This window comes from Tachyglossus aculeatus, chromosome 8 (genome assembly GCF_015852505.1).
Source record: "Tachyglossus aculeatus isolate mTacAcu1 chromosome 8, mTacAcu1.pri, whole genome shotgun sequence".
NCBI classification, from domain to species: Eukaryota; Metazoa; Chordata; class Mammalia; order Monotremata; family Tachyglossidae; genus Tachyglossus; species Tachyglossus aculeatus.
Window position 1 is genome coordinate 18,467,354 of NC_052073.1, and position 17,799 is coordinate 18,485,152.

General features: G+C 42.9%; 1 protein-coding gene across 1 annotated transcript in view; it reads right to left on the reverse strand.

Moving 5' to 3' along the window:
• The window catches only part of TAF4 (TATA-box binding protein associated factor 4), a 67,712-nt gene that overhangs the window by 22,071 nt on the left and 27,842 nt on the right, over positions 1-17,799 (reverse strand). The window contains 4 exon segments of the mRNA XM_038750031.1: positions 852-971; positions 4,491-4,610; positions 6,498-6,524; positions 6,526-6,665. Of these exon segments, the coding sequence (XP_038605959.1) occupies positions 852-971; positions 4,491-4,610; positions 6,498-6,524; positions 6,526-6,665 (407 nt within the window).

The window sequence follows — 17,799 nt, forward strand, 5'->3', positions numbered from 1 at the left end:
TTGAAGTACGCTGGGCCTGAGCCCAGAGTTTCCCCTCGAGGTTTATTCCCAAGACTTGAAGACCAAGATCTTGCACAAAGGAACTGGTATAATGATAGCAGATGGCACAGGGCCACTCGCCTCTCCCGTTCCTGCCCGTCATGGTCAGATTGAAGGATGGGGCTGGGTAGCCAAGGGAGCAGCACATTTGAAAAGTGCCCACAGCGGCTTTTTCCATGCAGGACTCAGGGACGGCTGAAGTGACAGCAGTCCACTACTTGAAGTGAGGTCTCCACGGCCCACATTAGTCAACTATTTTTCAGGATCCCTGCTGCACCTCTCCACCTCAGAGAATGTCCTCGATTGTCATCTGGTCAGAAACCTTCACCACACATGGTATAACCCCAGCAGGCACTATCCTTCTTTGCAGAGCCAGAACTAGAATCCAAGGTTCTTTCTTCTGGCCTGTTTTCCAACCCTCCGTGACAAGTTCTGGGTCACCTAAACTGACCCAAAATCTCATAAGAAGTTCATATGGGCTCCTTCCATTCATTTAGTCATTCAATTGTATTTATTGACCACTGTACTAAGCGCTTGGGAGAGTACAATACAACTTTAAACAGACACATTCCCTGCCCAAATCTGGCACATGCCACTGGTGCGGGAGGAAAATGACCTATGTTAGCACATGGATGTACAAGTAAAACAAGAGCCCAGAAGAAAAGCTTGCATCAAAACCCTTGCTGGGCTCCCCTGTTTCCACCAAAATTAATTTTCTAAAGAATACAACTGGGACCGCGCTGCATTCAAGGGTGTGTACACTGCACCACCTCTCATATCCCTTTGAAATGAGTGAGGAACTAGGCTCTTACTGTGGCAGCCGTAGAAGTTGCCGTTGCTCCTTGGACGGTTCTCTGAGGAGTTCCAGTTTGCACAGCTGTGGCTGTTCCTAATGCAGTTGTCTGTGCAGCACCACCCAGGACAATTTGAGGCTGCAAAGCATGCGAAACGTAAGGTAACTGCATTTGAGACCATTAAATAACTGAAAACCGGCCCTCGGGCACCACTGAGACATTGGAACTACTTGCAGCTGCTGAGAAGAAAATCAAAACAGGTATCGAGACGAGAAGCCATCTGTTGTTGCAATACTGGAGTCTGACCACTGGATGGCACAAAACCCTTCATCTTTTCAAAAATTGAAAAGTGAGAGTCAATTCCTTAACTGAAAATCCTGTTTTCTCCAGCCTAAACAAGGAAACGTTACAGACGTTCAACTCTCCAAAGTATTACTAAGACTGCAGAAGCTGTTAGGGCTGAATATCGACCTTCCTTTTTTCAAATTGAGAATACAGTCGCTGTTTCAAAAGAGAAACTGTGCAGGGTTTGGAGTCCAGCGAGCCACGTTAAATATCCTCTTGTTGACGAAACAGCATATTTATATTCATTACAAAAATGGTTGCGTGTCAAATTCACCTGAGAATGGGGGTCCTTGGGCAAGTTACTTAATTGCTCAGTACTTTAGAACAGTGCTTTGCACATAGTAAGCGCTTAACAAATGCCATTATTATTATTATTACCTTAGTTTCCTCATCTGTAAAATGGGGATCAAACACCTGCTTTCTCACCCCACCTCAAAGTATGCACTCCAAGTGCGACAGGGTCTGTATCTGTTCTGATTGTATCTATCAGACCATTTAGTACAGTGATGGCACATAGTAATATACGTAGTACCACAATTATTATCATCAAAAATAATTTCTGCTCCCTTCTCCTACCAGAAACTCACTGTCCTCTATTTGATAGTCATAAAAATCAATCAATCAATCGTATTTATTGAGCGCTTACTGTGCGCAGAGCACCGTACTAAGCGCTTGGGAAGTACAAGTTGGCAACATATAGACACAGTCCCTACCCAACAGTGGGCTCAGAGTCTAAAAGGGGGAAACAGAGAACAAAACCAAACATACTAACAAAATAAAATAAATAGAATAGATATGTACAGGTAAAATAAATAGAGTAATAAATATGTACAAACATATATACATATATACAGGTGCTGTGGGGAAGGGAAGGTGGTAAGATGGGGGGATGGAGAGGGGGACGAGGGGGAGAGGAAGGAAGGGGCTCAGTCTGGGAAGGACTCCTGGAGGAGGTGAGCTCTCAGTAGGGCCTTGAAGGGAGGCCCTAAAACATATAAAAAGATGTTTTACTAGTTACTTTGCACCATATTTACAATCAAACAGAACCTGTCTTAGAAATTCAGTGGAAAATTCAATATGGGGATGACACGTGCCCAGTGAGAAGAGTGTGAAATTACAACAGGTGTAATTCTGTACCCATCCACCCATCCCTTTTTTAATCCTTCAATGGGCGAGTCCTCACCAGGGGGCTTCATATAATAGGGGAGTTTAGAAAGGATTTAAACAGGAGGAAATTGATCAGTTAATTGTCAAGAGGAGAAATGTCTGAAGAGGGAACAACTGCTTTATTCATTTGCTTAGATGCATTTATTGATCAAACAACTAAATACTAATAATTGTGGTATTTGTTAAACGCTTACTATATGCCAAGCAATGTACCAAGTACTGGGGTAGATACAAGATAATCAGGTCCCACATGGGGCTCACAGTCTAAGTAGGAGGGAGAACAGGTACTGAATCCCCATTCTGCATATGAGAAAACTGTGGCACAGACGATTAAAGTGATTTGCCCAAGGCTCTAGATCCCAGGTCCTCTGACCCCCAAGCTCTGTGTTCTTTCTAAGCCACGCTGCTTTACATACCATACCATACTATACCACACCAACTTCTTTCAAGAACAGAACACACAGTTTTTAAACTAACTCCCAAACTTAATCTGGCTCAATTATCCAAGCATTTGCTGATAAAAAAAGGTTCATTTTTTCACTGCCAACATTCAAGATTTTTCTCTTTCTCCCAATTCCTTTTTCTACAACTCTCAAAGGCAAGTTAAATGTCTAAGTCAGATGGACTGCCATATTTTAATCACATTATAATTAAATTATTGCAAACACTATCTTTTATCAACACTGTGCAGCACTATAAAGCAAATAAATACTAAGACTTCAAGCTATTCGATTTCAGCTAGCCTATAAACTTTCCACAGTTAAAAAGGGCAACGTTTGAAAAATATGAAATGTATTCAAATGAATATTTGCAACTAGTCAACAGCAAAACTAAACCTATTTAGAATAAAAGAAGCTAACTTCTTCCAAATAGGGAACTGTACTAGAATTAGTTGTACATTTTTACAAATCATTTGACTTTAAACAGTCCCGTAAATCTCAAAGAACTAAGAGCCAAACTAGCTCTCTTCCTCCCTTCAAAGCCCTACTGAGAGCTCACCTCCTCCAGGAGGCCTTCCCAGACTGAGCCCCCCCATTTTTCCTCTCCTCCTCCTCCCCTCCCCATCACCCCTGCTCCCTCTCCCTGCCCTTCCCTCTTCCCCTCCCCACAGCACTTGTGTCTATTTGTACTTATTTATTACTCTATTTTATTAATGCTGTGTATATAGCTATAATTGTATTTACTCTGATGGTATTGCCACCTGCCTATTTATTTTAGTTTTTTTTTGGTCTGTCTCCCCCTTCTAGACTGTGAGCCCGTTGCTGGGTAGGGACCGTCTCTATACGTTGCCGATTTGTACTTCCCAAGCGCTTAGTACGTGCTCTGCACACAATAGGTGCTCAATAAATATGACTGTTTATTTCATTCATTCAGTCGAAGTCAAAATACCTAGCCTGTTTCTCACACTACTAAAAGCATTAAAGCTGTGTGCTGAACACTTCCTCGATCCTTGTGGCTGAATCAAAGTTTACCAAGGGCCAGATTTTCATTACGCGAACCAAGCAGACCTGCCCATTATTTCCATAAATCCTATGAGAATTATGAAAGCAAGTCTATGACTAAACAAGATTTGGTTTGTACTTACCATTAAAAGGGTAAGCTCTTTGTGGGAAGGGAACTTGTCCCTAATCTGTACTTCCTAAATGCCTAGTACAGTGCGCCTCACCGACTGGGTGCTCAATAAATGTTACTTTAAGCATCGGTGTCCCCAACTCACCCTCTTTGTGGCTGTTATACATTACCAAGGAAGTGTTTTTAAATAATGAGTGAAATGAGGCTGTGATGGAGATTAGTCGAGGCTTTTCTTCCTCAGGGAGTTCTGATTGTTACTGGACAGAGCTCTGCATTCAAATAAAAATTATACGGGAATTCACCACAACTAAGCAGTGACTATCGCAATATACGAGCTCTTATTTCAAGAGGGCTCATTAATCAATCAATCAATCAATCGTATTTATTGAGCGCTTACTATGTGCAGAGCACTGTACTAAGCGCTTGGGAAGTACAAATTGGCAACACTCATTATAACCGAGTCCCTCTGAAGAGCAAGCTTCTGAGCCCTAACACACACCTCATTGGCATGACTTATACATATCTCCACCAATTGCACTGTAAGTTGAAACATTTTTAATGACTTTTACTTACCTGTACAACAGGTGGACGCTGTAGTGTTGTAGTGGGTTGTACCGTTGTCTGTGCCTGAGACACCTGTTTGATTATAGTTGTAGGCGTTACTTGCCTGGCAATAATAGGTGTTCCAGGTGCCTGAAAAAGAACCAGTGGTGGCAAAAGAGTTAATAAAACTATAAAATAATCCCCTGACCCTTGGGCATGAAAATCAATTTTAGGATTTTGGATGCAACAAATCAAAATGACAATATGCATCATAAATCGTGGGCTCGGATGTATAGTTAAGCATACCTAACTCTACAATTTTCAAGAATGTTAGGAGGGATTTTAGCCTGGCTTTGCTTCCAAGAGGTCTACCTGATATAAAACTATCCAACTATTCTAATACAAAGGTACACCTGGAAATCATTGAGCTCAAATACATATCTGATGTGACTTTAAAAGATGTAAAATATTTCCTAAAATTTGACTCATGCTTTTATTAATTATTCTACTTGGTAAAGTCTAAAGATAGCATCAATAAACAAAAAGGAGGGGGTGGGGGGGGTGGAGAGGAGGGCGGTTAATTCACCAACTGTCTTCAGCACTGTGAATGGTTAGGGAAATTGCCACTGTGCTATCTTAACAGTGCTAAAAAAAAAAACCGAATTAATGTACAGGTTTTGTTTTGACTGTTGCTGAAAAAGAGGCTGACAGTGCATTTGTCACTGGGGATGAAGACTGTGAGCCCCCTGTGGGACAACCTGATCACCTTGTTAACCTCCCCAGCGCTTAGAACAGTGCTTTGCACATAGTAAGCGCTTAATAAATGTTATCATTATTATTAGTCACATCTCCACCAGAAGGCCTTCTCCAGAAAAGCTCTCTTTTCCCCAGCGCCCTCTCCCTCTGCATCATGTATGCACTTGGATCTGTGACCTCTGGGCATTTAATCCTCATCTCACCTTCAACGCCACAGCACTTATGAATATATCTGTAAGTTACATCCTATAAATATATTTATACTGGTATCTGCCTCCCCTGCTAGACTGCAAGTTTGCTGTTGGCAGGGACTGTGTCTAGCAACTCTGTTGCATTCTCCCAAGCACTTAGTACAGCGCTCTCTCTGCACACAGAAAGAGCACAAGAAATACCAATGATTACAATGACGGTATATTTATGGTGTGGAAAACTAGCTAAAATAAATCTTCCAAACACTTCAGAGTTGCGTTTCACTTTCAAATAACAGAAATCAAATTATTTCTTATGAAGGAAGTGAAAAACTAAAGGAAATACTACTTTATAAAATCATTTTTCCTGACTGGCTCAACATAATGTCTATTACTGGAGTGACTTAAGTTTTCACCTCCAGGGACTAAAGTTTATATCGCGCCTCATGACACAGGAAAAAAAGCAAAGTCTGAGGCATTTGTTTGGGGGATTTTTTTTTAATCTACGTACTCCATTTTATTCCACCCTTCAATCAGATTTAGAATAGTAATTTGGATGAGAACAGACTTAGATTCATCAGGTAGGGCAAACAAAAATGCTGGCCTGGATTGTATCACTTAATCTTTATTTTTAACCGTGGACACCAAGTTTAAAAGGGAAATAACAATTGTATGAATAATGGTAAAGGAGGGGTTTTGGAGCATTATTAGTAGTAATGATAATAGTACTTGTTAAGCTCTTACTATATGCCAAGCACTGTTCTAAGGGCTGGGGTAGACACCAGTTAATCACAGTCCCTGTCCCACATGGAGCTCAGACTCTCAATCCCCATTTTATAGACGAGGTAAATGAGGCACAGAGAAGTGACTTGCCCAAGGTCACAGAGCAGACCTGTGGAAGAGCCAGGATTAGAACCCAGGTCCTTCTGACGCCCAGGCCTGTGCTCTATCCACTAAGCCACGCTGAATTGCTGTAACTGTGGACAAGGTATGTGTGCCAACTCTGATGTGCTCTCCCAAGCGCAAGTACAGTGCTCTGCACACGGCAGGTGCTCGATAAATATGACTGGTTGATTAACTGATTGATACTCACCGGCACCGTTGATATCTGGACTGGGGGGGGCACTTGTGGGTGTGGCAGGACGAGGTGCCATGGTATTCTGAGGCTGGGACTGGGCATGAGCCTGAGCCTGCATCTGGGCCAAAGCTTGCTGAGGAATCATTAACAACTGCCCATTCTCACTGCGCACAAGGACCATACCTGGGGGAAAAAGGACATCTTCATATCGAACACGGATCTTGCCCACTGGACTCAACCGAGACAAAGGCTTTCTTCAACTTTGTAAGAAACCCAATTAATGAAAACAGGACCTTTGGAGGGTTTTCAACTGTCCTATTGACAGAGCTCCAGTTTCTACAACCAGTAAAACATGACTAACAATGATAAAAACTACTTTTAAATTACTTTAGAAGCAAGTCAAGGAATTTAGTCAACTAATCGTCAATATAAAACCAAGAATCAAAGCAGGAACAGATCACCTTAATTACTCACTAGCAAGCCTATGCACAATTTGAACAATTCAAATTCCTTTCAAATCCTTTATTATGTTTGCCTCGGCCATGCCTTCACCTACCAGTGCTATCTCCTTTCTCTCTTTTGATACCCTCACCCGACTACTACTCGACAGAGTAATAAACGAAAAGAGCTAAAAGTTGTGCCTGTCATGAGTACACTGTATCTCCAATATGCACAGATTCCCACTTTAAAACAGAATTGAAACTGCTTTAATTACCTTAAATTTCTTTAAAGCCCATTGCCTGCTTTATTTTTTTAGGTCCTGGGCACTTAGGGCAATGCTTATATTCGTGGCTGAATTATGATATCCAGCAATAAAGGCATTCGAGTGCTAGAGGCAAAGTCTACATGATGAATACCACTACCACCCTTTGGTTTATTCATTTCTTGAGCTGAATCAATGGAAATAAAATCTTAACCAGTCAAAATCAGCATTAAATTTAAAAAATAACCAACCAATTAAATCATAAGTTCCATGAGAAACAGTAACATAATTGGCTAACTTTTAAACTTAATTTCCCTTAACAAAATCAGTAATGAAACTGCAAAAAGAGGACTATAAAGTCATAATCTTTCTCAAGTGAATCCACAACAGATGGCCCCGCACTATGCTCCACCCCAACTGAAAAATAAAAGAGACAGGGAAATGAGGCATCTCCAAATCAGTCAGACAGATCACTCAAACTCAGCCCAATTGAATGAACTGTGGAAAAAGGATGGGTCTAAACTAGCAAATTACCCAGACACGGTTATTCAGCCTTTGAAAAATACTCTTTGGCCCAAATTAATCAGATAATTCAGGCCCAAACACAATTTTCCATCTGAACTATCTGGATAATTAAGGCCAAAGTGTATTTTTAGGGCCTGAATTATCCAGATAATTTGCTAGTGAAGATACAACCTAAGCCACAGTTTTCAGGCAATACCTGCTTGTTTCAGGCCTCCCCTCTCCTTCAGTCAACAAGTATTTTGAGCACCCCGAGGTGCACTGAATGAAAATTGCATCCTAAAAAAAAGGAAAATCACATTTGAACACAAACAGACCTCTTTATCAGCAATCACAGTAACCACGACTGCTTCCTTCCTTACCCTCACAAGCGCTGGACAACTCTTAAGGTGTTTCCCGGGTCTCTGAAAACATACAGCTTCCATTCTTCCAAGAATTCAGCATTACTGAATAACAATGTTCACGGACTTCACTCCAATTGCAAAACCTCATTCCAAAAGAAAGTTTTAAGACTAGGCAATTCATTTCTTCCAGTGAACCATTACCACTCCTCCCCCTTAAAAAGAAGCTACGAATTGGGGAAAATAGGGAACAAGAAGTATACAGAACTAGAGAGGTAAAGTCATTAGTGTGGGAACAACAATAAAGAAGTCTAGTCAGGACTGGAACCCAATCAACTTGAAAAAGCTCTATAACCTGGGATGGTCAAACCTCGGTTCACGCGATTCTTTTGCTCACAGCGCAGGCTGTAAGCTCCTTGGGGGCACGGGTCGCATTTACCAACTCGGTTGTATGCATTTTTCCCAAGTGCTCAGTACAATGCTCTGTATGCAGTAAGTGCTCAAGAAATATCATTGACTGATGATCACACCATGGTTGTAGAGGGCTGCAAGGAGCTTCTGTTTCAGGTTGTGCATCGCAGCCCACGGGGGTCCGAGAAGGGAAGCGGGGTGGCCCTCGGCTCCACACCCAGCCTCTGCCCTGGCCGTTACCTGCCCTCTCCTAGCCATCTCACACGCACTTCACCTCCCGAAAGACCCAATCACGGCTACTGACCTGACCCAAGCCACCCACCTCCTCTCCGTCACCACGCACCGGCACATCCGCTGGTTGGTCATTTAGGAACTTTTTGTTTCTTTAACTGCAGCTCCTGGCAACATTCTGCTTTTGATTTGCAGCTTTTCAGTCTTTCTTAAGGCCAGGGTGACCACAGCATAATGCCAATGTTGTGCCACAGTGCATAAGCCAGCAGGCCCGCTGTCTTTACAGCCCCAGAGCTTCTCACTGCCCTGTTTAAACAGCTTTTCTTTTTCCTCAGGGTTCCTGCCAGGCTTGGTTTTTCAGCCAGAAACCTTCACCAGCGACAACAGACCCCTGGAGGTGCTCCTCTGCTGGAAAAGCCGGGACGAGACCCCAAGGCTTCCGATTCCCAGAGCTATGTTCTTTCCAGTAGACATGGGCATTTATGTACATATTTATATGCCTGTCTTCCACACTTGTGGGCGGGGAACATCACAATAACTAAGTAGTGCACTGCACCCAGAGGCTGCTCAATAAACACCATTACCACCGTCAGGGTAGTGGTAACAAATACAGTTTTCAAAAAAGTTAAATTTATTTTTATTTCTGTTAATGTCTGGCTCCCCCTCTAAGCAGAAAGCTGTTGAGGACAGGGAACATGCCTACCAACTCTGTTAAACTGTTATATTGTACTGTTCCATGCACTTAGTACAGTGCTCTGCATTCAGTAAGCACTCAATAAATACAATTAATTGATTATGTACTTACTATGCGCCAATCACTGCACTAAAGCACTGCGGTAAATATGAGGTTGGACATAGTCCGCGTTCTACATGGTGCTCCCGGTGTTAACCCCCATTTTACAAACGAGGTAACTGAGGCACAGAAATGTTAAGTGACTTGTCCAAGGTCACACAGCAGTCAAGTGGCGGAGCAGGGATTAGAACCCAGGTCCTTCTGATTCCCAGGTCCATGCTCTATCCACTAGGCAACACTGCTTCTCAGGATCCTTCTGATTCTTGAATTGCCTTTTCTAGTTCTGTTATGTGTTTCCCAAGATGTAGTGAGCAGAACATAAAGTGTATTTTAAGTGGTTAGCGCTACGAACATAAGCTTTCTGTAACCGAACACATACAACAGGATGAGCTACACTGCTAACATCACAAACACTGAGAAAATCAAATCACTGAAAGAAGCTTCAAAAATAGGGAAAATTTAGATTTAAATGGAGGGGTTCCTCTCCACTTATGTCTCGGAATACGTTGTGGAATAAGGTTACGGAAGATGCCTCATTTTAGATCGCTACAAAAAGTAGTTTAGTGTGAGGGTGCTAATAAGTTTTCAGGCAAAGGTGTGTTAAGGTAAATCCTGCAGCAAGAGATTTTGTAAGTGTGTGATTCGGATTCATGCAACTTTGTCAAAATGAATGGTTGCAATTTGATTATAACCAGTGTGTAGCAACATACAAAGTTGTAATGTTCTGGGTCAGTAAAGTATGATATTTGATACTAGAGATATTTTCATTATTATTTCCTACTAGACTATCAAGTTACTCCCTGAATTTACTTTTTCAGGGTCAATGACTACTATGCTTTTGAAAAGGATGAAGGAAAGGGGTTTCTTATTCAATATTTTATTTCATGCAGTTTCATTGGAAACAAAACTTCTCAGTTCTGTTTATGGAATGATGTGATCATTTTTTGCATTTAAAAAGGTCAGTAACTGCTCTATGTAAAAACGTGGCATTTTTTATAATTACAATAATAAACGCACTTCGTCTGTAAAATGGCAATTTAGACTGTGACCCCCATGTGTGAACTTGGACTGTGTCCAACCTAATTGACTTGTTTCTGCCCCAGCTCTTAGAACAGTGCCTGGAACATTGTAAATGCTAAACAAATACCACAAAAAAGAAAAGGAGGATGAAGCAGCTTCTATCAATCAATCAATCAATGGTATTTATTGAGCCCTGACTGTGTAGAGTGGCCACCTCAAACTGTGAGCCCTTTGTGGTACAGGGACCCTGTCCACACTGATTATCTTGCATCTTTCTCCAGTGCTTAGCACAGAGCTCAGCACATGGTAAGTGCTTATTACGACTTTCATGACCACCATCATCGTCGTCAACAGAAGATGATGGGAGAAAGGGCTATAAGGCGCTCGCTCTCCAGCAAGGTTGAACAGACTGTGGATTGAGCCAATGGACACTCTTCTGACGTCGTGGTTTTACTTATTTAAGGTGACAAACAGGAAGCACATTGAAGTTCTCATCCTGTCAACCAGGTTTCCACCACCACAAGGGACATTCCTAACTTAGTTCATCTCCCACTCACCACTCCAAAACTAGTTCTGCAATACTTGGCATTGCAAAATTTCTAAGGTAGAGGGCTAGATATTACAACTACAAGCTTTGACGGCCATGGTCCAAAGGGACGGAACCTCATGAGAAGTTGAAGGGAGGTGCCCGTTCTTTCCCCCCTGATATAAAGTCTACCCACCAAATAACTAATTCACTGTTGGCTGGGCTAAAGCAAGATGTGCAGCAATATCATGAAATAATTATCACATTAGGAATGTGAGCCCCATGTGCGGCAAACACTGTTTCCAACCCTATTTGCTTATATCCAGCCCAGTGCTTACAACAGTGCCTGCCACTTAGTAAGCGCTTAACAAATACCACAATTATCATCATTATTATTATTATTTATGATGCCATGGCGCTCTGCAACTTACATCTGCTGAAAGAGTGGCTCCTCTAATTCAGCAAGGTCACAAAGATATAGGAGTCCCGACTGACAATTACATTTGCAAAGTCCAATCACCCTGGAACAAAACTGCTTACTCCACTGAAGGCACACTGTATACTTAGCGGCCACTGCACCTTTCTAATTGGATGAGATTATGGCTTTTATATACATACTTTTTTTATCCTTTTAACAATCCTTCAAGTCTTGCTGCTTTCAGAACTGGTACAGAGGTAAATGGTGTATTTGGAAATAATCTAATTGCACATAATAGGACTCCCTTGAAATACAGTGGCTGTTGCACCAAGACAGTAATCATGCTCCGTAACAGAAATCCAAAGGGAAACCATCAAATAAAACAAAACAAAACAAAAAACCCCATCTAGGCTGCTTGACTGGTTACTTCACATCTCGGTGTTAAACGCAACCCAAGGCCACCTAACGCCCTTTAACCAATTTTATTTTCCTCTAATACCTTGAGCCAGAAATGGAACTAAGAGAAGCACTTGGAACTTAGAGAAGCAGTGTGGCTCGGTGGAAAGAGCCCGGGCTTTGGAGTCAGAGGTCACATCCTGGCTCCACCAACTGTCAGCTGTGTGACTTTGGGCAGGTCACTTCACTTCTCTGGGCCTCAGTTCCCTCATCTGTAAAATGGGGTTGAAAACTGTGGGATAATCTGATCACCTTGTAACCTCCCCAGTGCTTAGAACAGTGCTTTGCACATAGTAAGTGCTTACTAAATGCCGTCAAAAAAAAAACAAAACTAAGGAGGATAATGCAGATGCTCCTGGTGCTTTGGGAAAAGCTGCCAAGAACAAAACTTCTTCCACTTCTGCTTGTGCCTAACTTCTGGATCCCTGGGGCACAGTCCACCTGCTTCCACTTCACAGCATCACGGAAGGAAAGGGGCAGGTAGGTTTCGTCTCCTACCACGTATGTGCTCCCTCCCTCAAGGCTACACTCTGAGCTCCCTACTCTGCTAACATAATAATAATGATAATGATAATTATAATAATAGCATTTGTTATGTACTTACTATGCATCAAGCACTGTTCTAAGCACTACGGTAGATACAAGCTAATTAAGTTAGACATAGTCCCTGTCACACATGGGGCACACAGCCTTAACCCCCATTTTACAGATGAGGAAACAGGCATAGAGAAGTGAAGTGACTTGCCCAGGATCACACAGCATACAAGTGGCGGAGCCAGGATTAGAACCCAGGTCCTTCTGACTCTATGCTCTATCCACTAGGCCACGTTGCTTCCTTGACACCTGACACCCACTCGTGAAATACAGCCTTTCCATCAGCTTCAGCCATCATCTCTCGAGCTTGCTAGCCAGGGGCTCTCACTGCCTCTCCAATATCACATTCCCTCTTGCCTCCAGGACATCACTACATGGATGTCTCACCAGCACCTTAAATTTGTCTAAAATGGAATGCCTCATATTCCTTCCCAAATCCACCCCATCTAACTTTCCCGTGCTGGTTGACAATATCACCATTCTCCATCTCCAAAGCCCACAACATTGGTATCACCCTTGACTCCTCATTTCTTCTCAACTCTCACACTCAGTCTGTCATTAAATCGTGTTGAAACTTTCTCTCCCTCTCTACCCATAAGCCCATCACCATGTTCGGGAGCTCATCATATCCCAAGTCAGAAGACCTTGGTCCTAATTCCAGATCTACCACTTGGCTCCTGTGTAACCTTAGACAAGTCGATTAACTTCTCTGTGCTTCAGTTTCCTCCTCTATAAAAATGCAGATTAATTACCAGTTGTCACTTCCCCTTAGACTGTGAGTCCCACGTGGAACAGGAACTGTATCTGATCTTTATGTTGCCAATTTGTACTTCCCAAGCGCTTAGTACAGTGCTCTGCACATAGTAAGCACTCAATAAATATGATTGATGATGATGATGATGATCTGACTGTATTGGCATACAGTAAGCTCTTAACAAATAACCATTATTACCATCATTATTGTTATTATTACTCAGGACCAGCATACGATAAATTAAAAACCCACATTCTAAACCACACCAGCCAGGACACAAGGAGTGGCCATATCAAGAGCCTCCAAAAACCTAGGAGTCAGAAGGACCTGAGTTCTAATCCCGGCTCTGTCACTTCTCCGCTGAGTGACCTTCACTTCTCTGAGTCTCAGTTACCTTATCTGTAAAATGGGGATTAAGACTGTGAGCCCCATGTGGGACAGGGACTGTGTCCAACCTGATTAGCTGTTATCTACCCAGCGCTTAGTACAATGCTTGGCACATAGTAAGCGCTTAACAAATACCATATCCCAAACCCCACTTCCCTTTTCCGGTGTTAAGGACACAAAGGAAGAAAACACACAAAAATAGGGTTTACTCTGCTTGCTGCTCTTCTGCAACCTAATCCTGGAACTGAGTCCAAAGATGGCTTCTTGTCTCTCTTATAGCCAGACACGCCCTACATTTATTCATTCAATCGTATTTATTGAGCGCTTACTGTGTGCAGAGCACCGTACTAAGCGCTCGGGCAGTACAAGTCGGCAACATATAGAGACGGTCCCTACCCAACAACTGGCTCACAGTCTAGAAGGGGGAGACAGACAACAAAACAAAACATGTAGACAGGTGTCAAAATCATCAGAATAAATAGAAATAAAGCTAGATGCACATCATTAACAAAATAAATAGAATATTTATTTTACTTGTACATATTTACTAGAGTAATAAATCTGCCCAAACATATATACAGGTGCTGTGGGGAGGGGAAGGAGGTAGGGCGGGGGGGATGGGGAGGAGAGGAAAAAGGGGGCTCAGGCTGGGAAGGCCTCTTGGAGGAGGTGAGCTCTCAGTAGGGCTTTGAAGGGAGGAAGACAGCTAGCTTGGCGGATGTGTGGAGGGAGGGCATTTCAGGCCAGGGGAAGGATGTGGGCTGGGGGTCGACGGCAGAACAGGTGAGAACAAGGTACAGTGAGGAGGTTAGCGGCAGAGGAGCGGAGTGTGCGGGCTGGACTGGAGAAGGAGAGAATGGAGGTGAGGTAGGAGGGGGCCGGGTGATGGACAGCCTTGAAGCTGAGAGTGAGCTTTAGCTTGATTCGTAGGTTGACAGGTTGACATTGCCCCCATTTCCCTTCAGGTCAGGATTCAATGATAAAGCTATGTGGGAATACAAGACAGCTTCACACTCTTAGTAATAATAACTCTGGTATCCATTAAACCAGCCCTCACTATATCCCAAGCACTGTGCTAAGTGCTGGGGTAGATACAGGATAATCAGATCAGCCAAGATCCCTGTGCTACACTGGGCTCACAGTCTAAGGGGTGGGTGATGAGAACAGACCTTAGACCCTCAATTTCCAGGTGAGGATGTCAGCCAGGAAGCCTTGGGCAGGAAAACAGTGCTTTCCAGAAGAAGTCCATCCCTTTCCTGGGGTAACCAGTGTACAGGTATGGATATCAACGGAGGGGAATTTTTTTAAAAAAAAGCTTAACTCTCCTATAATGCAGGGCAAGCTGCATTTTTGTAAAATCCCACGTTAGGGAAAATATGCCCTGGGGTAACCACCCATTTCTATCCCGTGTGTTTGTGCAAAAGTCATTTCTTCCAACACTCCAGCTTACTGTATCTATACAGGCTGGTATTGTTGGATGACTGTTCCCTAATTCCCTAACAACATTCTAGTCAAAATGTGTGGTGAAAACATGTTACGGCTGAACTGAATGTATAAGCATCTAGAAGGACTCATCACAGTAGAACAATATCTGGCATGCTGATTCAAATGGGAGATTTCAATGCACATGTTGGCAATGATGCTAAAACAGGGAAAAAAAAATCAGTGGACCACATGGGATTGATCAACTAAAGTACTGTGGCTAACGATGTCCTATCCTTTCTCAGTGAATGTACCTGGCATTAACTCTTTTACTCACCTACAGAATATTACACTTCCCAAATATAAGGAGCTAAGCTGTTCTACCTTCTGATTATACTGTAGTAGTGGTATTTATTGGGGACTCACAGTGCCCACAATGAGACAAGGACCGTGTTTAAACTGTTTAACCCATATTCACCCCAGGGATTAGTGCAGTGGCTGGCACCTAGTGAGCATTTAATACCATAACTGAACATATATCTGTAACAGTAGTTATTGAGCTCAACATACACTTCATTGAGTGCTCAGAAGGACAACCCAAGTTTCCTGCCTTTAAGGACCTGGCACTCCTACTACAACCTAACCCACACACGCTGCGCCTCTAACGCCAACATATTCTCTATTCTTTTAGACTGTGAGCCCACTGTTGGGTAGGGACTGTCTCTATATGTTGCCAATTTGTACTTCCCAAGCGCTTAGTACAGTGCTCTGCACATAGTAAGCGCTCAATAAATACGATTGATGATGATATTCTCTATACCTTGATCTTGTTGATCTCTCCGCTGACCTTTTGGGCTGGAACTCCCTCTCCCTTCATATGCGGCAGTCCACTACTCTCCCCACCTGCAAAACCCTCCTAAAATTACATCTCCTCCATGAGGCCTTCCCAGACTAAGCTGTCATCTCCCCTATCCATCCTCCCCTCTGCTTCTACTAAGCCCTCAGCTCCTCCTCCAAGGGGGAGATTCACCCCAAGATCCTGGCCGGATCGATGGGGGTGACAGGGGTGACTATGGGGTGTTCTGTTTAAAACATTAGTAGTGGGATGAGACTCTGGATGGATCACCGGGGTCAGGAGGGGTGACTAAGCCATTGTGACCATCCTGAGTGTCCTGGTTGCTATTAGAAGCCGAGGAGCCTTACCACTACCCCATTACCACTTTCATACTCACCCCACATCACTTCTACTCTACTATTTCCCCTATCTGCAACTTATTTTAATGCCCGTCTCCCCCTACAGATTGTAAGCTCCTTGTGGGCAGGGACCCTGCATACCAGTTCGGTTGTACTCTACTTCCCCGAGCACTCAGCACAGTGCTCATCACACAGTAAAAACTTAATACCATTCAATGAGGGAGACTGACATAAAAATAAAAATATTCACAAATAGTGAAATTCAAATAACTGAATGTTCAGTTGAGTGTGTGTGTGTATGCATACACATATATTAAGTCACCTGAACACATATATATACACACACACTCTCTCTCTCTCTAGTGTAAATGACAGGTGTGAATATACACATATATATATATATATATATATGAATAGTACTTCCCAAGCGCTTAGTACAGTGCTCTGCACACAGTAAGCGCTCAATAAATACGATTGATGATGATGAATGTAGAGGAGGCATGAGACTTCATTACTGCTACAAGAGTGGTGCTGAATTTCTACTGTATGGACTCAAGCACTTAGTGCTCTGCAAACAGTGGAAGTTCCAAAATGCTATGAATGATGATGACTGATCATCACCTGAGAGGTTCCCAACTTTCAGTAATGAGAAAGCCAATGTTTCACTAAATGGCATTCAAACAATCCAAAGTGCTGAATATCAAACTGCTGGAAAATGAAAACGCATGCAAGAAATCTGACCAGGGACATTTAGTGAGCACCTAGTGATCCCGCACCCACCTCTAAAATCAAAGTGCTATTAGGCCACCAATATGACCAATGACTGTTTGCTTTGCTGAGACACTCTTTCCTTCCAGCAGCACCAGCCTTATAGGCTCCCTATTAAATCTAGGTCTAGTTTGATGGGAATAACTGAGATCTGAAGAGCTTTTTGCAGCAAACAAGCAATATATCAACACTTTGCAGATCAATCTTTGAGGCCCCGACAAAGGGATGCTTATCAAAACCTACATGGTGAATCCCAAGCAAGCTAAAAAATGGCATCCCAAATGAGAGGAAACCAAGGCTGAAGAGGAGATTCACCCTTCCTCTCTACCCGTTCACCCATCATCATGGGCCGTGGGGTCCAGCCTTGCCCACCCTGAGGGTCCGTGGGCCAGTGACCCCTCGATCAACCCACTATCAGCAGAGGGAAAACCTACCCTGCAGAAGGAGGCCAGGCCACTGCCATCCGAGAGATGGGAAGGCTGTGACAAATCTGACCTAAGATGATTAAGGCTGCTAACCATTCCAGTTAGTAATATTCGGCTACTTTTCAGGCTTCCATTAATGAATTCTTTTTTACTATATTTGCCTGGTCATTTCTTTGGATTAGAGGCTGAGTCTGATTCAATAGCATCAGATCTTTCTCTAAGTGCTGAGTTCAGTGCTTGGCACACAAGGTGTTCTACAGAAATGCCAAGAAAAAAGAAAAATAACACCCAGAGAGAAACCTAATCAAGGATTCCCATACATTCCTGAAGAATATATGACAAGCGTGTCAGA